General features: G+C 50.9%; 6 protein-coding genes across 6 annotated transcripts; 3 read left to right on the forward strand and 3 right to left on the reverse strand.

Moving 5' to 3' along the window:
* Positions 1–1,451: 1,451 nt before the first annotated feature.
* On the forward strand, positions 1,452–2,857 carry N0V96_011891 (uncharacterized protein; the record flags this gene model as incomplete). The annotated part of the gene is made up of 2 exons (XM_053192557.1): positions 1,452–1,556; positions 1,643–2,857. The coding sequence occupies 2 exons, from the start codon at positions 1,452–1,454 to the stop codon at positions 2,855–2,857; spliced, it is 1,320 nt and encodes a 439-aa protein (XP_053049914.1).
* Positions 2,858–4,916: 2,059 nt separating this feature from the next.
* Positions 4,917–6,152, forward strand: N0V96_011892 (uncharacterized protein; the record flags this gene model as incomplete). Its single annotated transcript, XM_053192556.2, has 4 exons — positions 4,917–4,983; positions 5,033–5,332; positions 5,406–5,594; positions 5,659–6,152. 4 exons carry the CDS (start codon positions 4,917–4,919, stop codon positions 6,150–6,152), a joined length of 1,050 nt encoding a protein of 349 aa, XP_053049913.2.
* Positions 6,153–7,405: 1,253 nt separating this feature from the next.
* N0V96_011893 (uncharacterized protein) lies at positions 7,406–8,140 on the reverse strand (the record flags this gene model as incomplete). Its single annotated transcript, XM_065759429.1, has 1 exon — positions 7,406–8,140. One exon carries the CDS (start codon positions 8,138–8,140, stop codon positions 7,406–7,408), a length of 735 nt encoding a protein of 244 aa, XP_065611993.1.
* A 1,149-nt stretch (positions 8,141–9,289) lies between these two features.
* Positions 9,290–10,581, reverse strand: N0V96_011894 (uncharacterized protein; the record flags this gene model as incomplete). The annotated part of the gene is made up of 3 exons (XM_053192555.2): positions 9,290–9,436; positions 9,486–10,373; positions 10,426–10,581. 3 exons carry the CDS (start codon positions 10,579–10,581, stop codon positions 9,290–9,292), a joined length of 1,191 nt encoding a protein of 396 aa, XP_053049912.2.
* A 1,026-nt stretch (positions 10,582–11,607) lies between these two features.
* Positions 11,608–14,458, forward strand: N0V96_011895 (uncharacterized protein; the record flags this gene model as incomplete). Its single annotated transcript, XM_065759430.1, has 2 exons — positions 11,608–11,615; positions 11,728–14,458. The coding sequence occupies 2 exons, from the start codon at positions 11,608–11,610 to the stop codon at positions 14,456–14,458; spliced, it is 2,739 nt and encodes a 912-aa protein (XP_065611994.1).
* Positions 14,459–15,639: 1,181 nt separating this feature from the next.
* On the reverse strand, positions 15,640–16,520 carry N0V96_011896 (uncharacterized protein; the record flags this gene model as incomplete). Its single annotated transcript, XM_053192553.2, has 3 exons — positions 15,640–15,647; positions 15,785–16,222; positions 16,286–16,520. 3 exons carry the CDS (start codon positions 16,518–16,520, stop codon positions 15,640–15,642), a joined length of 681 nt encoding a protein of 226 aa, XP_053049910.2.
* Between the last annotated feature and the right edge of the window lie 3,440 nt (positions 16,521–19,960).

The raw sequence follows: 19,960 nt of genomic DNA on the forward strand, positions 1-19,960 counted from the left end.
CCGCCAGGCGCAATGGGAAAGAGGAGGTAGGTACGAGTATCCGTACCTTACTTGGTACCTGCTCTGAATCATGGCACTTTCCTCAGCCAAACTACCTGAAGGGAGGTATTGAAAATCTCACAACTTGCATCTAAAAAATCAAGGTGAACAATTGAATTCTGAGAGATAAGAGGGAAGGTCCAGACAGAGTTGAGCTTTCCGCCCCAACGGTAAGGTAGATACCGTCATAGAGGGAATCCATGGAACCTGGCAGTCTGGAAAGGCAGGTTTGAGGCTGTGAGAGTTTGTCATGATGGGGGATGGGGAAGGGCCCGAGGAACGGTGAGCAGCAACCCGAGATTTGCACCTGCCGCGTACCTTTATCCACACGACAACCTTCCCAGAGCAGTAGTCGGTTCCATCTTGATGGGGACGGATCGTGTGTACGTATCCGAGCAGTAGGCGCAGAAGGTGCGAATTGAGGTAGCTGCACGCGAGTCTGAGCCTCTGCAGGAAAGAGCCAAGAGCCGCCAGGCCAAGCGAAGCAAGGAGCGACATGAGCAATTGCCTGATTTGCACATGGTCAGGTACGTACTCTCTCCTTCCTCTACCTAAGGAACAGCGTAGAGTGATATGGGGCAGGTACGAATTGTATGTACTCTGTATAATGCACCCATATTCACGGAGCAGGTGCGGTACGAAGTACGGAGTACGCAAAGCAGCAGGGATGCAGCGCAAAAGATGAGAAACCCAAAAGTCTTGGCATCGCACCCACTGTTGCCGTGTGTTCCCACCTTCTTGCTACTCACTGGACAACTGCGCGGTGTCCGCGAGCCAAATCCGCCCTTTCTTTCTTGCTTTGCTTTGCTGTGTGTGTTTTTGCCCAGCCTACCGTCAACTCTTACCGAAAAAATGGTCCATCCGTTTAAATGAACGGCGGAGCCCGCTTCTCTTACTACGCCGCTCGTGAGTCGCTGCTTGCACCCCCCGTCGGCCGCTTTCTTGTCTCCTTTCTTCAAGATCCTGCCTCCCGTCTCTCAGCTCGGCTACATCCACGTCTTGTTTTTCTTCCCGCCTCCTTTTCTCCCTCGAGTCGGTCGCATGATCAGTGTTTGTCTACCTTTCGCTGTCTGACGCTGTTACACGAGTCGGCATCGAGATTCAGCATCCTCTCCACTGAAGGAAGATACACGGCCACCAAAGAGACAAGTCTACCACCGAAACAGGCACGAGTATTCCACTACGCGCGACGACATCTTCACGACCCGCCACACGACGTTCCGACTGCATTGAATGTGCTTGTTGCTTCGAGCCATTAGACTTTCCGACTTCAAGAACTACCCGATCTGATTCCCGACGACTGTCTTTTGCCGATTCAAACAACTGCAGAACGAGCACACGACACTGTTTAGGGGAACGTAATCCGCACTTCAACACCACTCTTCGAACCCCGCCCAAAGTAGACATACATCATGGCCGACGTGAAGCCTCCTAGCGGCAAATTGCCGTATGGCACTCCCGAAGGCGGTTGGAAGGCAGTACACACATGGAGAACTCCGGACTGGGTAGAACCAATTGTAAGAAACACAGCCATTCCGCTGCCACATCACCGCAGTCGCAGTTTCACGTCATATGAATCCTCGAGGCTAACTACCAGCACTAGCTGATTGTATCCATCATGCTCATCGGCTTGTACGTCAGTCGTAGAAAAAACTACTCGATCCTCCGCCGCGGAAACGCGACGTACGAACCTCTATTTGAAGAGAGAGGAGACTCACCCCGCATCTCCGACGAGTCCTACGACCCTATCCGGACCGATCCTTTCCCGCCCAAATACCGTACCATCTTTGGATGCTACCGCGTCAAGACCCCGAACTCGAGCCGTTTTGCGAGGCACGTTCACTCGAGAATCCTGCAAAAGTTCCCTTTCCTCATCGAAATGTTCTACTGGGCCATCTCCTTCTTCTTCTACCGCATGACCGCCACTCTGGCCCAGAGCTACTACGGCAGCAGAAAGGCTGTCTGGGATGTCGCACAGGAGCACGGCCTATTTCTTCTCGAGACCGAGGCCAAGTTCTTCGGCGAGGGCACCAGAACCGGTCCCGAGCGCTGGGTTGAATGGCGCGTTTCCCATTGGTTCCTCGAGGGTGCTCAAATCGACGACTTCCGTGGCATTTGGCTGACCATCCTGAACCGCGGATACTCTCTGATCCATATCCCTGGTACCGTCGGCTTCATTGCCTACTACTTCGCCATGGCTCCCACCCACGCTCGCTTCTGCACTGTTCGTCGCACAATGACCTTGTTGAACATGTGTGCCTTCATCATCTTCATCTTCTACCCGTGTGCTCCGCCCCGTCTGATGCCCTCCGAGTACGGCTTCGTCGACACGGTCAACCTCGAGAACGCTGAGAGTGTCTGGATGAGCGGCAAGTTTGTCAACAAGCTGGCCGCCATGCCCTCTATGCACTTTGGCTACGCCTTCGCCATTGGCTGTGTTTTCATCGCCGACTCGGCCATCCTCAACCTCCTCTTCGGTCGCCTGAGGAACTACTTGTTGCGCAACGACTTGGACAAGTCGCTGGATATCGATGACGTCGAGCTCAAGGAGATTCAGGAGAACCGCAAGCGCTGGAAGAGCTGGGCCATGTTCTGCTTTGGTATCTTTTACCCAAGTTGGATTTTGTTGACCATCGTGGGCACCGCCAACCATTACCTGATGGACGCCTTCGTCGCTACCTTTTGCGCGTTGGTCGCCTACCTGTGCAACCGTGCTTTGCTGGTGTTCCTCCCCGCAGAGGATATGTTGCTTTGGGCCTTGAGACTGGAAAAGCCGGTGCCGACAACGGGCCGCATGAAGAACATTGCTGTTCGATAGAGGTTCGTTTGTGTGGGAAAAGCGCGTCAAAAAGACATGGAATCAAGATCTCTATAACGAGTCGTCCATTTAAAGCATCGCAGAGGCGTTGGGAAAGGAATAATGGCCTCCTTTTATATCTTTGCACACTAGGACCCTGGGTCAATCCCGTGTGTGCCGAATTAGCACTTATAATGAAAATCTATCCTGTTTGTTTGTCTATTCTCCGAAGCTCCGCCACACCCGCAATGATGAAATGTCCAGTTTTTAAGCTCCTGCGGCATATCGCTTGTTCGTATCCGGTGGATCAAGGAGATCTGATTCGATTGTTCGTACAAAAGATCAACGATTTGTACAACATGTACAACATGTCATTGGCTTTTTTTGTACGAGTGTAGACCATTTCGGGGCATGGTTCGCTGACCCTGCAGGACTTCTTTGGCGCCCGGCTAGCCCTGGGGGGAAAAAGGGCTGTACCCGCTGCCCAACTTCATTTGCCAAGCCGAGATATCCGTGCGGCGTGTGGCCTGTTTACAACTTTATCTACGGGAGCTGCGGGAAGCGAACGGTTACGGAGTGCGTTTGGCGGTGGCCGACGGGGCCGGGGTCCTGTCTTGAAGTTGGCACATTCGGGCCTTTATGAGAGGGTCATCGAGATGAGCATACTGATGATGGTTGTTTCTTGGCAATTGGAGGTCATCGACGCGTCCTGTGATTGGGTTCCTGAAGGGGAGATGTCAGGAATGGTCGTGAACTACAGCGTCTGAAGGCCGAAGCAATGGCTAGTTCTTTGCTCTCGACGTGCAGTCTAGTTATCCAGCCTGTCGAACTTCTGACTTCGCTTTCGCTTCTAAGATCATCTTAGATCTCTCCTGAGCCCCGAGTCTTCCAGACGTAGTACCTAATCCGCGTCTCTGTAAAGCGGCCTCCAACTTGGTCTGCGAGAAGGTAGCAATAGGCAACAGTCTTTGCTCTAAAAGTCTTTAGCTTTAGGCAGCAGGATTTAGAGAAGCAAGGTCAGCATCGAAAGGAGAACACGTCACTAGTCTGCGCCTCTGTGTCTCAGTCATTGTTCTCTTGTTTGTTGTTGCAGATTGCATTCATTTGCATGGGGCAGTGATCCTTGATTTGCCAAGACGAGATGGAGTGGTAGATCAGTCGGTTTTACCATATGGACAGATTGAGGTCATATCGACGATGTACGCATTGGTTGCACGAATGTCGTACCTTTAGGGCCATGTTACTCTACAAAGGTAAGAAATGAACAAGTCATCTACTTCAGCGTCCAAGACAGATATGTAAGTCTTGCGAGGAGTGGCGTATGCTTCGAGAGGACGTTGGTGCGTATCCGACTTGGAAGTAGCCAAGAACATAGATGTCTGGACCAAGTTGTCAGTAACAAGCTGGGGAAGTCCGATTGATGCAGCTTTCATGGCGGCAACAATCGCATGCGCCTTATGGGACATTAGGAGTCTTTGCTTGGTTAAAGACCAAAGTTGTTTTCTCGCTAATATTCAAATCGGCCAACTCAAGGTTCCGAAGCCATGATCAGCACTTGAATGATTACTCATCCCGCGTTTCTCACCAACTCTGTGTCATAGAGGTCGAAACTTGCCCTTGATCATTAATCAATGCAGTCGAAGTTGAAAGTGAGAAATAACTATACGCTGGACATGTGTGCATAACTCTGCTTCCGAGTGGGTTGCGATCTAATATTCATGACAAAGACGACACCGGGGGAATTATGTGAGTCCTGCCACGGCTTCTCCAGAATGTCCATCAAGATCCAAGCCCTGATGTTGCATGAGGGACGGCGATTTTAGCACACTATCACTGATAATTAGTCATTTCCGATAGATTGTAAATCGTGCATCTGGCTTGTTAATCATCAACTTCACTATCATGACAGCCCGACCTCTGTGCTTGCGGTGAGAAGAAAAGGACCGCGAGGCTCAAGCGAAGGCTTCCGATATGGATGTAAATAATAATCAACGAGTGCCCCCATCGTTGAGTTGATTTATACTAAGACCAAATACAATTGTCTAACACAATCATCTAACAGATTCATCTATCTTGAACAATGTCAGAACTGAAAGAAATCCTCGTCATCGGTGGCACTGGTGCCCAAGGAAGACCAGTTGTCAAGGGTATCTTCGTCGTCCCCAAACCTGCAAATCACCCTAACATTGCAAACAGCTCTCGCGGAAACCAGGCGATACAGCGTCAGGGTCCTCACCCGTGACGTTGACAACGCCCGCGCAAAGGAGCTTGCCACGCTCCCCAACGTCACCCTCATTCAGGGCAAACAAGACAGCCAGCAGGATCTCCACCGCGCGTTTAAGGGTGTCTACGGCGCATGGGTGAACACGGACGGCTTTACTCTGGGCCAGAAGAGTGAGCTTTTATACGGCATCCGCGCGTACGAGATTGCCAGGCACGAAGGTGCCCAACACTACGTCTGGGCTGGGACTGATTATGCGTTGAAGAAGTCAGGATGTAAGTACTAGTTGATCCCTTCCATTTTTTTTCATTCGCGGCGTTCAATTGTGTTGCTAACGAGCATATGCAGGGAACGAGAGGTACCACTGGGGTCACAACGATTCCAAAGGGAGAGTCACAGACTTCATCTTGGCTCAAGGCCAGGACCGCATGAAGAGCTCCGTCCTCACGACAGGTCCCTATATGGACATGCTCCTAGACGGAATGTTTCCGCCTACAGAGCAACCGGATGGTTCTTTCCTCTGGGTAAACCCTGCTAGTACGTAACCCACTCTAGGTCACTTCATCACACCGTCTTGAGCATCAACCTAATGGCATAACAGAGGACGGCAAAATCCCACTCATCGCTTTAGAAGACGTCGGCATCTATAGTCTCTGGCTCTTTGACAACCTCGACGATTCCGCGGGCCTGAACCTGGAAGTGACAACCGAAGAAGTCAGTTTCGCCGACATTGCGAGGATCTTCACCGAGGTGACGGGAAAAAAGGGGATCCACAAGAGTGTGCCGTTTGAAGAATACGCGCCGCTCGCGGAGCCGTACCCGGGTGCCTACGTCAACTTTTCCGTCGGTCCGGAGGTTGCTCGCGATGAGTCGGACATGACCTGGAGACAGAACTTTGGGGCTTGGTGGCGGTTCTGGGGAGAAGGTATCGTCAATAAGAGGGACTTGGCGTTATTGGACCATATTCATCCTGGTCGGATTCGGAGCCTGGCTGAGTGGATGCGGAAGACTGGGTATGATGGGAGCCCTCGGCCTGTTCTCAAAGGAGTCGAGGATTGGAGGAGCAAGCTGCAAGCAGGATCTAATTTGGTTTGATGGTGAAAGTAGGCAGGGCTCAAGCTAAGTGGTGTTCGAGGCCATCGAACAGCTTTTCGAAAGCCGTACTACCTATCTCGAGCGCTACCATAGTACAATGTTTTGTTTTGATAGGAGCTCCACCTCGATCTTGTTCAAAGGGTTGTACAAGTGAAGACCTTAAAGACAACAGCGCTGTTCGCCAAAATTTTCAGTATTTGTCTTTTCTCATATCAGATTTCGAAGCCTTTACGCTATTCTTGTGGCTTTGTTCACTGACAGTGAGTCCCGCAAAGCTAGAAACAATTGCCAACAATGTTGTTCAGCTCAGTTATTAATTCAAATACTAATAGATGAGAAATCTTCCTACGAAGTTTTGGTCGCAGTCAAACCAGAAACCAGAATCACATTAGCTACAAGAACATCAACCTAGCTTCTCAGAACCACTTCAGTCTCAAGAAATGTCCTCACTACCGTCTTCAGATGGATTTACTCCGCCAGAGAACGGGCCCATCTATAGCTGTAAGCGCTTTGGTGAGCCACAGGACTACTTGCGTGTTCCAGGCCTCATATTCGACGAAGTCCCAAGCCTTATCCCCCCTGAACACTCTGCGGCCCTCTGTTACCTCCAGCCCAAAGACTTCAGCCTTAATCTCCCATGGGCTGAGTACTACAAGAAGTTGGAGTCTTTCGATTGTGTAGCTAAAAAGCTAGTCGATGTTTTTGATTACTCCATCCAAGAGCTCAAAAGAGGCATCGAACCCAAAGTCATGAGAGTGAGACATGGCGCCGTTGGAGACGATGATCCTGAGCCAGATCCCTCCTTCTGGGACGAGTTCTTTGAGAGAGTGCTTGGTAGCCTTGGCCATGAGGCCGAAAAGTTTGGCATGACTTCTTTGGACGTCATGTGGATTGTGTACTTATACACTAATGCTTGGGAATGTACGCCTCTGTCGTGGAGGACCAAGCAGGCGGGGTACTGGCGCAAGGCGAACCTTCATCACTTGCATGATTTGCTGTCAGAGTGGGTTGAAATGTTGAAGACTAAGAAGTTAAGGTGGACAACTGTCTTTGGTGAACTGTTTGGAATTGGGCGATGAGGTATGACAGTCAACGGGGAAAATACCATAGAATGCATATTGGACATACTTTTTCTCTATTTCTTCCCTCTACGTCAACATGAGTCCACGATTTAATGCCGATCTGTTCAGAAACCATAATGGACGCAGGAATTGCCATCAGATTGAACATCCACTCTTCGAAAAGAAAGCTATCTAAATATCGGCCCGAAGGCGCTCTGCAAAGTCCTTGACTGTGGTGATGAGATCCCCGTCCTGAGAAAGTCCGAGGCCGAGAGCCTTAGAAACACCGAAATAAGCCGGCCAACTACCGACAATCGCCTCAATCTGCGGACTTCTCTCTTCGCGCACCAGTTTCCTAGCCTCTGTGCCTCCGACAACCTCTAGTGCATTCAGAATGTCCGCCACGGTGACAGTAACGCCGGGCAAATTGAGAACTCTAGAGATCCCAAACTTCTCATGAGGAATGCTCTTGACGTCCACCAGGTTCTTGACCACCGTCTTCGGAGAGCACACCCACATCGGTAGTTCCGGCCCCACAGGCAAGATATTCTCCTCACCCTTGAGTGACTCTCTTACGATGCCCGAAGCAAAGGAAGAAGCCGCCGCGCTTGGGGCGCCCGGACGGACTATGATGGTAGGCAACCGCACAATCCGTCCGTCTAGTAGTCCGCGGCGTGCGTAATCTCCCAGAAGCGTCTCGATTATCAGCTTCTGTGCGCCGTACGAAGACTGGGGTATCGGGCAAGTTGTCTCGGTGTTGATTTGTCCCGGTGATGCGGGACCGTAGACTGCCAATGAGCTGGGGAATATCACTACAGTTCCACGATGCGGCGATGATTCTTGGCGCAAGGCATCCAGGATTAGCCGGTGGCTGTCGAGGTTTACAGCAAGGCCTAGCTCCAAGTTCGCTTCCGCGCCTCCGGACATGATGCCATGGAGAAGATAGATTGCGTTGAATCGCGAGTGGCTCGTTAGTAGAGAAGCGACGGCCTCTGGTGAAGTGAGGTCCGTTTGAAGTGATGTCACGCGAGATGCGTGAGGAAGGGCTTGGGGTGGAATTGGAGGGGCTGTGATGTCTGTTGCTGTGAGATGGATTGAAGGCGATGAGAGAAGCAGTGCGGTGATGAGCTCTTGGCCTAGGAAGCCGGCGGCCCCGGTTATGAGAATGTGATCGGCTTTAGATCCCATATTGAGGTTTGAATCTGTGTATGGCGTACGAAAGAGGAGGGTAGAAGGATTTTTGATCCAGTTGTTCAAGCTTTTGAAACCTTCACAGCAGAATTGAAAACCTGGGAAATGAATTGATATGTGTTCCGATGTACCCAATAAGTCTGAACGTATGCAATAAGATGTCTGGAATAGGGAATCTCTCGACCGATCTGCCTATTTCTCGGCCCGATTTCAGTGCAACCGCTCAGCAGATGCCCCAAACTTTATGCTATCCATGTCTTACTACTTCAACACGAGATAGTACTGCCTCTTCAACCGTGACAGCATCGCGAGCTTTCATTGACCTTGATCTTCCTCCGAAATCTCTCCGGGCAAGCATCTCCGCACCGGGAAGAAGTCCGGGTGGCAACGCTTACACCCCGCATGACCCATGGCCCCGCATTGACGAACTCGATGATTCCACGGTAGCGAGGTGACGGGGAGTATCGGACTTATCACCGACTCAATGGTCTTCTCGGTCGATGTCTGAGCGGCTAGCAAGTTGAGGGAGTGAAGAGATGGAAGCTGAGGAATACTTCCCTATTTCGCCTGATCAATAGAACTTCATAATCTCCTTCTTATTAAAGCTTTGCCTGTCTTTCGAACCCAACCTCAAAAGCCAAGCCTGTTAGACAATGAGTTCTGTAGTTGCCTACCTAATCATTGTCACCAAACGAAGAGCAATACTAAATTACTACTAGTGGACTTCTGAATAATGAAAGGCCGAGATTCATTCAATGGCACTGAGGAGTTACTGCGTGGACAGTTTCGGGAATATTTCATGTGCGAAGCACGATGTTGTTCTATCGCCAGGTGTGGAGAGGCATCCGCACCGCAAGACAGCGACATACTTGTTGTCCGAACTTCTCAAGCCTGAGATCGCCTCTCGGCAAATTCATGAAGCTCTGCCTCTGGCCCGATTCCATTCTTCGCGTCTACGTCTAGCTCGCCCAGGCGGTTTGTTGCTAGGTCATCTCCGAACAGCTCCGCAATCTCCTCCAAGGACTTGCCGGACTGCCCAAAGTTAGCGAGATATAGCGAGCTAGTTGATGTCATGACTTACAGTCTCTGGCAGGAAAAAAAAGTAGAAGACGGCGGCCGCTAAGTTAGTTGCGATGAAGAGCGAGTAGTACCTCCAGCTAACGGACGCAATAGCCAGTGGAGTAACTTGCGAGAGCACGATTGCCGTAACAGACTTGGCAGCAACGGCAAATGCCAAACCCTTGGTTCTTAGGAAGAAGGGGAACAGCTCCGAGGGCACGACCCAGATCATGGCGTTGAAGAAAATGGCATAACACATGGAGTAGATGAAGATGGCGCTGATGGCCGCCCTCGCTCCTGCCTCATCGTCATTGCTCTTATTGCCATAGACTGCGCTGAGAGCCATGCATAATGCAATCATGGCACTCAGCACTAGAGAACCGCTCCATAGAGTACGTGTTCGTGGCCAGCGGTCTGCGACGACGAAGAGGTAGATGACCTGGCCGAGAATCCCCATCATGCCGTAAGCACCACTGATGAGCAGCGCCGTTCTACCAGTGAACCCGACAGTGGCATAGAATATGTTCTGAAAGTTCTGAATGACCGAAGAGCCGCTGAGCTGTCCCATGGTGACAATAAATGCGGCTGTGAGCGTACGGCGGACGTACTTTCGGGAAAACAGTGCACGTAGGGCCGTCATCCAGTCCATGTTGCCCTGGGACCTCTCCAGGAGAATTTGCTCACGGATCTGGATGAGCTCGCGACCGACCAGATCATCGTTATCTGCGGCCCCGTGTAGGTTCGCCAGAACGGTTCTCGCTTCTTCGTAGCGATCGCGGAGTATAAGCCAACGGGGCGAGAACGGTACATAGAAGACCATTACTGAGAGGAGAACAGGGATAGGAAGCTGCATTGCCAGTGGGATCCGCCATTGACCATCCCCCACAGCAAAAGCACCCGCGTAGCCAACCTCAAAAACGGTCAGTGTATGCAGTGGAAATTGGATGTACATATGCACATACCCAGTTAGCAATGCCAAAGCCGATGGCTATCATCATTCCCTGAAGTCCGACAAGGAAACCACGACGCGCTGGAGGCGCAACCTCGGCGAGATAGATGGGAACAACAGAGAGGAGCTGACCACAGCCGATGCCGGCCACGAGGCGGCCTGCAATCATCATGCCAACTTGGACTGCAGCACACTGGAGTATAGAGCCAATTATAGCTGGAGGAAACATCAGAAACGCTTCCATTGTATGGACTTTGCCTCGGGCGGGGAAAACCAACTCAAGATTGAAGCGAGAAGAATCGTATACTTTCGACTAAGCTTGTCGGCAAGGTAGCCTACTGTCATTCCGCCGATGGCTTGACCAGCATTATAGACCGATACGATGGCGCCTACGAAGAGTGAGCGGTGCGTTCATGTAATATGGGACAGTCCCGGGTTGAGTGTACCGTACCTTGATAACTAGTATTGACCATAGACGGTCCGTACATCTTGAGCTTGAAACTATCATGGCCAAAGGTCGTGGCGATGATTCCTACTTTGAGTCAGCATTCCCTGATCGACTGCATCGGAGAAGATGGAAACAAACCAGAGTCAAACCCATAGATGAAGCCACCCTGAGCGGCGACAAGCGCCACAGCGACGATGAGGAAACTCATACCAAAGTCACGAAACTGCTGACAAGAGGGATGTGTGGAGTAAAACAGATTTGGGGAACTGCGGTTCCATTATGCAGGTTAAAATCCGGGGCATGATTATCATCTATATCAAAATGACCATCTAACTTGCCACATCTTCGGTGCAAAGGTACACCGATAAATTCGGCTCTACGCCTTAAAGATGTTGCCAACCAGGAGGCCAGAACACCGTAGTCATGACGAATTCGTCTAGTAACCGTGATTGCCCCGACTGATTTCGGCAGATTCCCTGAGCTCGCTCAAACGACTGGGGAGCTAAAGCATGCGGGGGCGCGGAGTCTCCGCACAAACCTCGAATTCCCACATCATGAACGTCTCGTGAGTGGTCGATGAAAGACTTGGCTGCTTCGGAATCGTTGCCGATGCCGATACGTACATTCCAACCCCTGGGATACCGGCAGTTTGTCGCGCGGCGATGATCATAACCTCGTGCCAAATGGAGACCGAATCGGTGCCTCTTTGCACCGGAACCTGCCAAGCACGGGGACCTTTAGGCCGCAATGGTCTTGTTGAGTCTATTTCACCTCTTGAAATCCAGATTCATTGAGACGCATGGGTCGACGAAAGCCAGCGCTACCAAGTTGCATACAACAAACCATGTCTTGCCCGGCAATCACAAGACCTGCCTTTGAACACCACCATAATGGCCTCGGCGTAGCAACGTCAAGGCCAAGAATCTCATGGCGATTCGAAAGCACCGATGAGACTATCGCTGGCTGGGTCCAGACTTCTTACGAGATCGAGATCAAATTCGCTTCTGAAGAGAAGCCCCAGAGCTTTGCTGAGGTCAGCGACCAGTCTGTGCTTGTGCCATGGCCAGCAAGGGACCTGGCTTCTCGCGAAGCTGCCACAGTCCGAGTGCGGGTGTATGGGGACAGTCTGGTTAAAGAGTCCTACGCCAACAGAGAGCCAAGTGGGTGGTCTGAACCAGCAACTGTGGAAGCCGCGCTGCTGAATCAAGACGACTTCAGAGCCAACTTTATCACAGCAGCTCAGCAAATTGGACCTCACGGCCCGTTGCGACCTATTCGCTTCCGAAAAGAGTTCACCTTACCTCGGGAGCTCGATCTCAGACCCGCTTCAGCTCGATTGTACATCACATCGCTGGGTGTATTTGAAGCCTGGATCAACGGGAAGCCAGTAACGGATGAGTGCATGGCCCCGGGCTGGACTAGCTACAAGCATCGTCTCGTCTATCGCATTCTTGACGTGCAAAAGCTCTTGATTCCAGGGACCAAGAATACGATCTGCGTCGAGGTTGCGGAGGGGTGGTACGCCGGACGCCTCGGCTTCAAGGGCGGCATTCGATTTCGATACGGCGACACTATCGGGCTGTTTGCACAACTGGAAGTTAAAAGAGGGTCTGACACGCCATGGAGCCTTCTTTCAGACGATTCTTGGTCTTGTGCTCCGAGTGCGCTTGTCAGAAGTGAGATCTACGATGGAGAGGTGTATGATATGCGGGAAGAGACGGGGGATTGGAAGTCCGCGGAAGCGACTCGGACAGCATTAGCCACAAGACTTCTCCCATGGCCTCAAGCAACAATGGTAGCACCAGACGCGCCGCCAGTCCGAGTCATTGAGACGAAGCCTTGTATCAAGGTCTTTCAGAGCAAGACTGGAAAGACTATTCTCGACTTTGGCCAAAATCTTGTCGGTAAGCTCTTCGTCAAATCAGTTCACCCCCAGAAGGGAGCAGAGATCAGTTTCCGCCACGCCGAAGTGATGGAAAACGACGAGCTAGGCACCAGGCCCTTGAGAGATGCGAAGTGCTGCGATACTATCATCGGATCAGGGGAACCTCTTCTCAACTGGTCGCCCAAGTTCACCTTTCACGGCTTCAGATATGTCCAAGTCGATGGTTGGCCTGGCAGTGGCCCATCCGAAGACGACATCCAGGCTCTTGTGGTGCACACGGATATGAGACGCAGAGGTTTCTTTGAGTGTTCGAACCCCTACGTCAATCAACTTCACAAGAACGTAGTCTGGTCTATGCGGGGTAACTTCCTGTCGATTCCAACGGACTGTCCTCAACGCGACGAAAGGCTTGGATGGACCGGAGACTTGCAGGTGTTTTGTCCTACAGCAACATTCCTATACGATACGTTGGGCATCCTAGGCAACTGGCTTGAGGATGTGGCGGCTGAACAACTGGAAGAAGGCAAAGGAGGAATTCCTCCTTTGGTTGTTCCCCTGGCTATCTCTCCTAACTGGCCGCACATTGCTCAGGCTGTATGGGACGACGTGACTGTTCTCGCGCCAGACGCGTTATACCAATACAGCTCTGATAAGGGGCTACTTGAGAGGCAATTCGTCAGCATGCAAACATGGCTTGACGAAGGAGTTGATCGAGCTTCCGACGGTCTTTGGAACCCGGACAAGTGGCAGCTTGCTGACTGGCTTGATCCAAGTGCACCCCCCGATGATCCTGGAAACGGTCGTACTGACAGCATCCTTGTTGCGAATGCTTACTTGGTGCACACGACCTTGGTCTTCTCGCGCCTCTGTGCGGCGATCGGAAAGCTTGATTTGGCTGCCAGGTATGCCAGTGATGGCGAGAGGCTGAAACAACTATTCCAGAGGCGTTACATTACGCCCGAAGGTAACCTGATGTCGAGTTCTCAGACTGGGCTGTCCCTTGCATTTCAGTTTGGCCTGTATCCCGACGACACATTCCAACGCCAGACTGCGGCAAATGCTCTTGAGAAGCTGGTACGGACTGCGCGCTTTCATATCAGTACGGGCTTTGCGGGTACACCAGTGATATCGCATGCGCTCACCAAGATCGGACGCCCGCAATTGGCATATCGAATGCTTCTCGAGACAACTTGTCCTAGTTGGCTGTACGCTGTTGTATCCAAGGGGGCAACAACGATATGGGAACGATGGGATAGCATGCTACCAGACGGGCGGATCAACCCAGGGCAGATGACCAGCTTCAACCATTACGCCCTTGGCGCAGTAGCAGACTGGCTACACGGATCTGTCGGCGGCATCTCACCTCAAGAGCCGGGGTGGAAAGCGATTCGTGTGGAACCTGTTCCAGGAGGGAACTTGACGAACGCTACCGTCACCTTTGAAGGTCCTTACGGGAAGGTGGCATGTGAATGGGTACTGGTAGGCACAAAATTCAACATGAGGCTAGAAGTGCCGCCAAACTGCTCCGCGGTGGTGTTTCTTCCTTCAGGGCTGCCAAGGTCCTTTGTCGCGGAGACAGACCAAGAACGTCACGGACTTGTGGTACAGTCAGGGGTTCACACATTTGAGGATACCTTTGACCCGGGCGAGTGGCCGCCTCTGCCCTTCGTGGCCGCGAACCAGCCTCTGCCACCTAACACAATCGCGAGTTAGGCACGACCCTCTTACGCACCTCAGGTCACATGGCCCTTTTCAGACGTCAGCCTTTCTGTGTGTGTCTGCAATGTCATTGTTGGATAAGGTAGTTCTCATTGTTATTGGGTATCATTCAATACTATCTCATGCTCTGCACAGCAACCTCGTTCTAAAAGCATTTTGAAGTGAACAACCGACTCGAAATTAACTGGCAGTGATGTAAAACTTGATTATCGGGAATCTTAGAAGAACTTTTCTCAGATGAAGGAAACAGCCGCTGAGTCGCTATGCATTCTATCCAAAGCGCGGAGTCATCTGGACCTTCATGTAACCTTCGTGACCTTTCTTGGGGTATGTGTTTAAATACCGAAATCCGTCTGCCCTATCCGTCTTCTCGTTCCACAAAGAGATGTTGAAGTTGTAAATGAGAAATGCGACTGTTTTGCGTAACACTCTATGGGCAATACTAGTGAAGTATGTGTGTTAGTAGAGGTAATTTCTTGAGACCGTCGGATTACACCTACTGTTGCCCTAAGCATGTTCGTGTGCCAGTACCAAATGAAACGGAGTGCCCCTTGGTTATCTTTGACTCTTGGTTAAACCCGAGCCATCTTTCAGGCTTGAATGAATTCGGGTCTGGGAACAGGGTGGCATCGCGCTCGAGTAAGTGTAAGGTAAAGCTCATACTCGTCTACAGAGTGTCAGACACAGTCAGAGTGAAAGTGGCTTAGATCCACTTACCATTGGGGGTATTATGGCTCCTTCGTACTCCACCGGAGTGGCACTCTGTCGTGGTTGTCGGTGCCAACTGGGTGAGCTCAAGCGGGATGACTCTCTGCACACAGCATCCTGGGGGCGTCAGCGCCAAGTTCAGTTTGGTATAGGTCAGTATTAAGAAATCACTTACTAGATATCTTAACTGAGCGGTCTTTGGATCCCTCCAGATTCGGTGCCCGTATGTGCCAATATCTAGAGTATCCAATTCGGCTCGAATTTTCTTGATGCATTCCGGATTTTGGACGAGATGATGAAGCACAAAGGTCAAGTTGCTGAGAAGTGACTCGTTTCCAATGAAAATAGCTTGTGATGACTCGTGCACGGTTTGTGTCTCATTCCCTATCTCATTGAAGATCCGAGCCAACACACTTTGGTGACTATTTTCGTCGTCCCAAGACTTGACCATAGGTCTGACGTGAGAGCTAATCAACTATGAGGAGGTTAGCAATCTTGATGTAGTATCCGGGGATAGTCAATGTAATGAGCTTACGTTATCAAGCCACCCCAAAGGTGAAAAGGCTCGAAGAGCTGGAACGTAATCAAACATGATCTTGACCGGTGGCATACACCTCAGTACGGTGGCGAGGTCGATGGCGCTGAAGGCTCGTGTCGCATCGTGAGTGGCTTGCAAATCATAGACCTTCTGAAACCCATAGTTTTCCTCGGTGAGATACGAGATCATAACGTCGTTGGTGTAAGCCCATAGGTAATGTGTCAAGTTGACAACCCCCTTGTCCGAAGCAGCATCTGCAAGGCGCGAGTGAAGTGATTCTATGTGCTTATCCAAAGTCTTGGAGTATTCGGCCAAAGTCTGGCCAGAGAAGATTGGCCGCATGACTGCCGCCCTCTGCGCATGTTTCGCAGGGCTAGCCAGTCCGCCAAGAAGTTTGTTGAGAAGACCGTAGTAATTATTACACTTGAAGAGGTCGGGTCGCCGATGGTGGTCGAGGTTGAATTTGTTGTCGACAAAGTGCAATTCGTTGGGCCCAATCCTAACAACTGGCCCTGTAATGAAAATCTCACTTTAGTATTCCAGTTCGCAGAGCGAGCAATAGGGTCACAACTTACCATATCTTTCGTGGAGCGAGACAAGATTCTCCAGCCAGTCGTTCTTTAGCAGAACGTGATAAGCTTCGTAGAGTTTGGTAATGCCAGCAGTCCTCGGCCCGGGGAAACTGGCAATAGGAGATAAGAACATCCGATACGTGTACTTGATGACGAGGTACAAGAAACCCAGATAAACCGCCTTGACGATAAGGTCGTCGAAGGCACCGGACACCGTGAGTGCAGCGAGCCACGTCATGACGAAGACAATCTCTGGAGTTGTTTCTGACTTTGAGCTTGATCGCTTGAAACCCAACTTCCCAACGGCCGGCAATACAGCTGCTTTATGTATCAGTCCCAACGTCGTATCTCTTCTCCAGAATGGGGGTACGGCATTACCGTTTCCACTCTCATGTAAACTCTGCAGGCAGCGAGGAACAGTATGAGGCATTTCCCGATTTGATTTCGTCAGGCTAAATAGGCAAGTCTGGCCTCTGCCCAACCTCTGTTGGCTGCATCGAGAACTATGCGCCATCACGGGAAAGGGTCCCAATCGGTCGCGGTGTGGATGTTGGAGCAGAGAAGACCAATCACCTTGAGCCGGTTCGTCATGAATAGGAACCGAGCCCCAGAAAGAAGTTGCACCATCTATTGTTGACGGTGCAACTGTAAGCATTGTTGTTGGTATTTCGTGAGGTATTGACTGGAACGAATTAGTTCCTGCGAACTACATGGATCGAGGGATCATACCACGGCAGCAGGGTACGGCAGCAGCTCCGCACCCACAGAACAGCTCGGTTGATGCAGGTGAACGTCAAACGGCTGCAAACCTGGATCACATCCCTTAGGAACCACATGCCTGGATGTCGGTTCAGCCTGTGGGTAGGAATATGGAGAAAGCAGTCCGGATAGTGGCAATTGCTGCTGCTGGGAATGGCTCACAAGGGTCATTGTCCCCGGTGCATTGCGGAGTTGACGTGTGGAGTATGTCAGCAAGGAGCTGTACTATCGAATTTGCTGACGACTGAGATGGGGGCCGATTGACGAGAATTGATGATAGTCGATATTGGTTGGCGAGGGTGGATGTCTAGCTGAATATTTTTTATCATGGGCTCCAGGGTTTTTGGGACTTTGGAGATGCAATGGAACGTCAAATAAGCAGAAGTTCCACCGCCATCTTATCTAGACGCCCGCTGGGGCCATGAAGAACTCATCGTGATGCGACGAACCAGGACCAGCAGGTGGGCGTGGCTTCGATCGGGTATGCCGTTGACAGAATGCCAAGATCACCGTTTCCCATTAAGTCGTCACCAATGTCTGGACTATGCCGCTTATGCTTTTGCGACGGTAGCTTATCTTGGGATTTCTTTGCTATCGGTGCTCGCAAGTCGGGATTTCGGCACCATAATCGAAAGAGTCGTGGGAGTGCGGCACATAGGTAGGTCAAAAGAGCTGCACCATCCACATGCTCTGTGCAATGCTGGGGCTGATCAGTTGGAGCAAGACAGCTTCATTCCCGGGTTGCGGGAGCTGGGTTGTCTGGAACCTTGTCGCTTGTTCGATGCAATCTGTGGAAGTCGCAGCCAACAGGAACAAGAGGAACAAGATATTGCGGACTTTCAAAAAGATTTACACTTTAGAGAACGTTTCGATTCCCGCTTGCTGGAGTTTCGCTGGCCAATTCGCACCGCGGGCCTTTTTTAACGTTTTTGTTTCACTAAACAAATCTAAACCTTCTTCTAAACTCTAGAAACATAACCTTTTGGCGCCGTCACACCAACTTATACGAACAGCCAGTTAGAGACTCTGCTCCCCCTTCCGCGCAAACCCCGAAGTAATCTGATAGAGAACGGGGGAATTCAGAGTAAGATGATCAAAGGAGACATAGCCATAGGCAACAAGGACAGCCTTACGACCCCAGATTGATAATCATGACGGACCGTTCCAAAGGTTTGGTTGGGTCGCATTATCCTGGGGCCCCACGCGATGGCGCCCGGTTCTACGGAGTACTTTCCGGTAATGATGATCGTTCGGGACCAAGACAACCAGCGTGATATTAGTAACGGCGCCTAGGTTCTGTGTGCTATCGCTCACGTGTAAGCAATGTTCATTACAGGCGTAGAAACCAATAGTGCATGCATTCACTCTAACATGATACCATGGCCGATCGTGAGATAGACCACGACACAGTGATTTGTAAACAATGCTACGCTTTATTGTACGTCTGTTCAAGTGGGCTCGTCCGGGAAGATTGCTGACAATTTGGTCAGCCCACCCTGACTGCAAATGTGCATCGGTCTCATGAGAGCTGCTCCATCTGCCGCGTGTCATGGAACATGCTACAGACAGAAATGCAAAGTCGCGCTTCAGGATTGAGGGGTTGCACGGCAACATGAGCGGCATTGACTCAGACATGTCTCAAAATCTTCCATTGGGACGATTCTTGGTCCTGGTCTTTGGCGACTACTTGGCTCTATGAGTGTCATCACGAGCAACTCTGTAAATGTGAAAGCCTTAAGGGACAGGAGTCGGTAGTTGCGGGCTTTCAATGCTACTCCTGGCGCTCATCCACGTTGACCACGAACATTTCATTGAGCATCATGCCGAAACTCATGGGACCTGGCAAAGGACGTGGATAAGAGTTTTCAGCAAGGTGCTTTGTACCTTACTCCGCGACGTAAGGTAGGATCTTACGTGATATAATCTGGCATTGCCTCGCTTCTAATAAGTCCGACCTACCGTAGCAGTTTTACAAGTGGACTTAAATAATATTTTTGCCAGTTCTTGCGACAGCTTTTAAAGTGATCGAGAAGGTAACCCAGAGAACCCATGCATACATAACCTCGAGTTGTGACACTTGGTAAGCACTTACAGTTACACCTATTTGAGAGCATAACCAATGGTTCTTCGCATGAGGCTCGGATATGGTCCCTTTAGCTCACAATCTTCTCGAATTGCCGGGACATGCAAGTGCCGCTATATTCTGCGGTGCGCCGATAGTCAGGCAGGCATCGGGGTCACATCGAGACCTAGCAGATCCCATGAATCTCTCACGGAGAACGAGACCGAAATCGCCGAATTTGAAACCGAGGCATCGTCTCTCTCGACTAGGATCACCTAATTTACATTTTCCGAGACTTGACTCAAGTAGAAAGATGCAATGGCCATCAGCTCCCCCGCCATGTTCTGTGGTTTCACTCAACTTTTCATGGCCTAGCGTAACTACGAGTCTCTGTGCGGATGAAGAGGCGGCTAAGCCGGCACTTGAATTGCTTGTTTAGTCTTTCCCCGAGAAGCAGCCTCGTGATACCAAGAGCGCTATGCCCATGCACTGACTTTCGTGTGGACGATTGGTACCGCTTACACTAGGACGATTGGTCTTTAGTCCAAAGAGGCAGGGGCTTCCCCAAAGGGGAAGTGGCTCAAGGAACTTCAGATGACACTAAGATCAAGTCGGCAAGCTTTGGTAGAAATACAGCCAGATGTAATACTGGCATGGACCTTTGGTAGGGTTAACCTGGATAATGGGGCTATTCCCATTGGTGGACACGAAAGAGTTAGGCAAGTTGTCGAACTCCATCGAGCACATCTCTCCGTCGTGGAGAATCGTCGCGTGGATATATCCACGATACAGAGCACTTCGCTGGGCAGTCGAATACTACCACATTGACGATGAAGTTCATTGATCGGAATACAGCA

This window comes from Colletotrichum fioriniae (genome assembly GCF_027942845.1).
Source record: "Colletotrichum fioriniae strain IMI 355084 chromosome Unknown scaffold_19, whole genome shotgun sequence".
In the NCBI taxonomy this organism is placed as follows: domain Eukaryota; kingdom Fungi; phylum Ascomycota; class Sordariomycetes; order Glomerellales; family Glomerellaceae; genus Colletotrichum; species Colletotrichum fioriniae.